Genomic DNA, 5,456 nt, shown 5'->3' with positions numbered 1-5,456 from the left:
CTTCACCCCTGCTACTCCATATACTTTACTACTACCACAACTTCACCACTAATCTCCTTCGCCATCACCACCACCACCACCATCATCTCTTATCCACCACCTTTACCACTATTGCCGCTCCCTTTCCTCTACCACAAAAAATTAGTTCATGATTTTTAATAACAAAAAAAAATGGGTCACAAAAAAAATATTTTTCATTGACCACAGAAAATTAACTTTTATTTTAGTGGAAAATATTTTTTATTAAAATATTACCCCTACTTCTACCAAATAAAAAATAATAATATTTTTTTTTAATTAAAATAAAAATGAAACAAATAATTTTTCAATCTTAGTAACTAAAAAAAAAAAAAATTAAAAATTTTTTATTAACTACAAAAAAAGATATATTTTAACAAAAAATAATTTTTTTTGACGACGGCAACCCTCGTCGCAAAAAAAAAAAAAAAAAAATTAAATAACGTTATTTTATTATTTAAATTTCATTTATGACCTAAAAAAAAAAAATTATTTTTTAATTTTTATTCCCGCCTCTTTTTTTTCCATTCCCACCCAAACAAAACTTCCCCAATCTCAAACAAAAATCCCTAATCTCTTCCCCCCCTCACCCCCACCCAAAACAAAAAATCCCCAATCTCAGTCTCGAAAATCCCTAATCTCTTCTTACCCAATCTCTCTCTCTCGATCGACGGCGACGGCGTCGGAGCAGCGTCGGAGGAGGAGGAAGAGGAGCATCGTCGGAGGAGAAGGAGCAGCAGCAGCAGATCTTCCGATGTTGTTTGGCCTGACCAAGTGCTACCCTGTCACTCCTTCTTGTATTCACAGTTTTATCATAAAACAGTATCTGATATGTGTTCAAGTATCTGATGATTTGATTCCTGAAAATATTCTCTGTTTATTTTGACTAGGTCATTTTTGAAGGGTTTTATGCTTTGCACCCTGATATCAGAAAATCAGTAGACTTGTGGATTGCTGTTGTAAGGATGAATGCCACTTCATTTCTGAGGCTTTATATTTTATTTTTTTGTTGATTAACCTTCTTGTTTCTCGTTATCTGTATCAATTTCTTTTGGATAAGTAGAAATACTTGTTATGAGATAACCGGTTGTTTGAAAACAAGTTGGAGGTGTTCATTCACATCTTATTTCTCGAGTTCAAAGGGACAAAAGTAGAGTTGGGTGCTTTATGTCCCAAAATGACATTATGACGACAGTGTTTCCAATGTTCCAGCTGCACATTGAACCACATCTTGTTCATGCACATGTTAGTAGATTCGAAACCATTTGAGGCTTATTATCGTTGCATAATTTATTGTTTCATGTTTTTTTGTCAAAGAAAGAAAAATCATTTTTCACTCTGAAATATTTTAAAGGTTGACATGGCTTTTTTATATTTGACTATTTTGAACCTTTTTTTTTTTTTATCAAATCCAGTTTAATTTTTTTTTATCATTGATTCAGAAGTATCATAATTTTGTGCAAAAATTTTGATATATGATATTTGTGAGATTTAAACCAGGGTAATATTGATGTAGTGACTACATATATCAAACCTTTAGAATTACTCACTGCAGGTTATGGTGGATAATTTCTTATATGCATGCATTGCCTTATCTTTTGCTAATTATTAGAATTATTCTTTAGCAGTAACAGGCGTGAAGGCGTGAAGGCGAACTATATCAATTTTATGGACCATTCCCAATTTTATGACACGAAATGTATGCTGGTTCATTCTTTTCTGACTTTATTTCAATTGTTATTTAGTCATTTCTCTCTGTTTTACTGTGATTTTGGTTATTATTCCCGACAATAAGGTCCTTGGAGTCTATGGTAGGGGCTGGTTTTTACATGGCTCACCATTGCAATTGATTATGATAAATCATTACTATAATGCACACTGACAATGTGTTGTCAACCCAACACAGTAATACAATTACAAGGAAACTCCCCCCCCCCCCAAAAAAAAAAGAGAGAGAGAGGAGAGAGAGGCCCTTGAGTAGTGGAAAAGAAATAATTAATCTATGCTAAGGTAAGAGAAGCCCTTGAGTAGTGGAAAAGAAATAATTAACCTATGTTAAGGTAAATGATTAATAGTGTTGTAATATTCTATTATTTTATGGCATTTTATTTATCATGTGTTGTGGGAGATCTATTAAATTAATACAATAATTATATATTATGAGAAAAATATAAATTATGATAAGATAATGTAATCATCGTATTGTTATTAAACAAAGATTTAACCCTCCCTGAAACATGCCGCAAAATCATTATAGCACTCATTGTTGCTTCAACTCTCCTTTGTGGAATTTTGCTGTCTCTGTTTTGTTTCTGGATCTATAGACACAAAAACTTGAAGAACTCCATTGCAAAAAGCCAACAGAGCTGTGGTATCTTCTTTATAAATAAAATCTCATTCACTATTCCTTCAAGATTCTTGAGAAAATATAGCTACCCCTGTGATGCTTCTTGTTCACCTTATGTGATTTTTTTTTTTTTTCTCTTTAAATTTGAATTTGAAGATGAAGATGCTGTAAATGGAATCGAGCATCAAAATATTGTTTTGCTATTGGGTTACTGCATTCATGGCGAGGCAAGGTTTCTTGTTTATGAGATAATGCATAATGGGTCTTTGGAATCCCAATTGCACGGTATTTAAAAAAATTTAAAAAAAAAAAAAAAAATTCACTTTCCACATGAATATGTTATTTTACTTTTGAAAGTAAACCCACTTTTGATTGCTTTGATGAAACTATGTTATCAATAAGTTGGCACACACATTATATTGGAGTCCTTTCTGATAGAGGGATACATCTGCGTAGGTATGTCTAATAACAATTAGTTTTATTGAGAAAGATTGATCAACTAGAGATGCCCTGGTTCTATTGTTTTGTTTATTTATGAAATTTTGCCCATTTAATACGTGCTTTCAACTTTATCCGAAGAAATGATCGACGTGTTCAGAGAAAATGTTATTTGATCATTTCCAATTTCTTCCAGTATAAATTGGTGAAAAATTTCTAAACAGAGGAGCAGATTTTATGAGGAAAGATTATACAAAAATAGAAGATGACTTCCAAAGAAGCCCAAATTAATATGTTTTAAGACCCAATTACCAAAATCATATTGTTAGAGTTATGTATTACTGTCCATGAATATAATATGATTTCAATACCCCAAATTATTATGTTTTAAGACCCAATTACCAAAATTATATTGTTAGAGTTATGCTCATGTCCATGAATATAATATGATTTCAATACCAATTCTGAAATCGCTATATTTAATTTCGGTGTTTCTATAGGCTACCCTTCCTGGATTCCTATCCAAAGGGCTGTCCATTGAAGAAGGAGAATTTTTACTGAAAAAGAGCGTCAAACTAGCTGTTGAAGCACGTGATAAGTTTTGGGATGCCAAGAAAAGAATTTCCGGACATAGCTATAACAGGGCTTTGGTTGCAGCCTCCATTGGGAGCTATGGAGCTTATCTTGCCGATGGTTCAGAGTACAGGTATACACTAGAATTTTGCCATTATCTCCAGAATATATGTAGTAGATCACTTGTGCCATCATCAATAATCTTTATTCTTTGTGGTTTCGTTAGAAATATTTTGCTTTGTACACTCAAACAAGTAACTTCTTTTGCATTCAGTGGGTGTTATGGACCTAATGTGGATTTGGATAAGTTGAAGGATTTTCATCGACGTAGATTGCAAGTTCTTGTCGAAGCTGGTCCAGATTTGCTTGCCTTTGAGACCATACCCAATAAACTAGAAGCTCAGGTATGCACTTCCATCAATAGTTGTAAGTGCTTTCTGATTGGGATCCTTTCTTGTGTTTGACATCTTGATTTTTTGTTGATTAATGGAAGTGTTTTTTATGCTAAAGATAGTATTCGCAGGGCTGTGCTTTTTAAAGTAGACAGCTAGATTTGTGCTTGTGTTACTTATCAGAAATTTGACTCTTCACCATGGCCAGCACTCTTCGAATAAATCCTATAAAAAAGGACAAGTCTTTTTACCTGAACTTGCTTTAGTAGATTTTGCCCTTTTGCTTTCTCACTGCCTTCTCTTGTGGAATAGCCTAATGTTGTGTGTGAATCATGAATTTGTAGAAAAAAAAATTCTATTTCATACACTTTTCGTACCTTTTTCTTTTCTTTTCACAACTTTCTTCGGATTGTCCATTAAAAACTCAGTAGATTATTTTTTTTCTCCAACTAAATTGTTGATTTGTTGTTTACAGGCTGTTAGTCGGGAAATTTGAAAAATATTGACACAGAGAGCAGCCTCATTCAACATTGCCTTGGACGATGTGTCTATCACAGGCTTACCTTTTGGGAAGGAGTTTACAGCTGCAATTGAAGCAAAATAAATTGCTGCAGAAGAAGCTGAGAGGGCCAAGTTTGTTGTTGAGAAAGCGAGCAGGACAAGAGAAGTGCTATTATTAGAGCCCAGGTGAGAGAAGTGCTATTATTAGAGCCCAGGTGAGAGAAGTGCTTTTCAACTTCATCCATATGTTTATATGAGCTCTCTTTCTCTCATATTGTTGTCAAAAATATTTTATATCCAGGGTGAAGCCAAGAGTGCTCAACTGATTGGCGAAACCATTTCCAAAAATCAGTCATTTCTTACACTCAGGAAAATTGAAGTTGCACGGGATATTGCACAGACAATATCTAAATCTGCCAACCGTCTATTCTTAAACTCAGATGAACTTTTGCTGAACCATCAGGGGATGAATGAATGTTTAAATCTAAAGATTCAGACTAGGCATCAGAAAATGAAGGGCAATTGTAATTTGCATAGATTGAATTGATTCTTTGTGTATGGATTAGTAGCCTTCTTTAAATATCAATTTGATTTATTTGTTGTTCCCGGCAGAGTGGAACACATTGCTATCATGTAAGCAAAAACAATTGTAGTTTCTGATATGGTGTATTATTCTGTTCTTTAGGTTGAGCCAGATTACAATTGATTAGTAGCCTTCTTTAAATATCAGATTTTAAATAGTGGGATAATTTTTATTGTTATGAATTTTTATTTATGTATTGTTATGAATGGAACAATATTATGAATTTTTATTATGTGCCAACTTTTGTTTATGTATGTATTTATATTATTATGTAATTATCGGTTTTTTTTTATAGTTATTTTTCATTTAATACAGGTTATTTTCATATTTTTAATAATTTTAATATAGTTTTTTTTTTTTTGAGACGGCAGCACACACACCGTCTCAAAAAGAAAATTGAATCAGGGTTTTTTGCGACGGCAGCTTTACTGTCGCAAAAGACAGGGGAATTGGTTGGAAAGTAGGGCCTTTAGCGACGGTGTTATTGCCGTCGCCAATAGTCCTTTAGCGATGGCATTAGGTGCTGTCTCAAATAAACTTTTAGCGACGGTATTTTTTCCGTCGCAAAAAACCTTTTTAGCGACGGCAACACAGTGCCGTCTCA

The 5,456-nt window shown here is 33.4% G+C and overlaps 1 protein-coding gene across 10 annotated transcripts; it reads left to right on the top strand.

Annotated features, from left to right (window-relative positions):
• The first annotated feature begins 544 nt into the window (after nt 1-544).
• LOC145798901 (homocysteine S-methyltransferase 1-like) lies at nt 545-5,092 on the top strand. Of its 10 annotated transcripts, none has more exons than XM_082888236.1 (7): nt 551-792; nt 909-977; nt 1,647-1,717; nt 3,304-3,509; nt 3,651-3,780; nt 4,244-4,455; nt 4,571-5,092. In XM_082888236.1, exons 3-6 carry the CDS (start codon nt 1,706-1,708, stop codon nt 4,262-4,264), a joined length of 369 nt encoding a protein of 122 aa, XP_082744362.1. In that variant the 5' UTR covers nt 551-792; nt 909-977; nt 1,647-1,705; the 3' UTR covers nt 4,265-4,455; nt 4,571-5,092. The 10 variants fall into 10 exon arrangements, with proteins under 10 accessions (XP_082744353.1, XP_082744362.1, XP_082744355.1 ...); XM_082888229.1 differs by having other exon boundaries at nt 909-1,263; XM_082888232.1 differs by having other exon boundaries at nt 909-1,263; nt 1,644-1,717.
• Nucleotides 5,093-5,456: the final 364 nt, after the last annotated feature.

Source organism: Camellia sinensis, chromosome 9, assembly GCF_055761805.1.
Source record: "Camellia sinensis isolate YWXY chromosome 9, ASM5576180v1, whole genome shotgun sequence".
NCBI lineage: Eukaryota > Viridiplantae > Streptophyta > Magnoliopsida > Ericales > Theaceae > Camellia > Camellia sinensis.
This window is presented reverse-complemented; position numbering and strand designations above follow the sequence as displayed.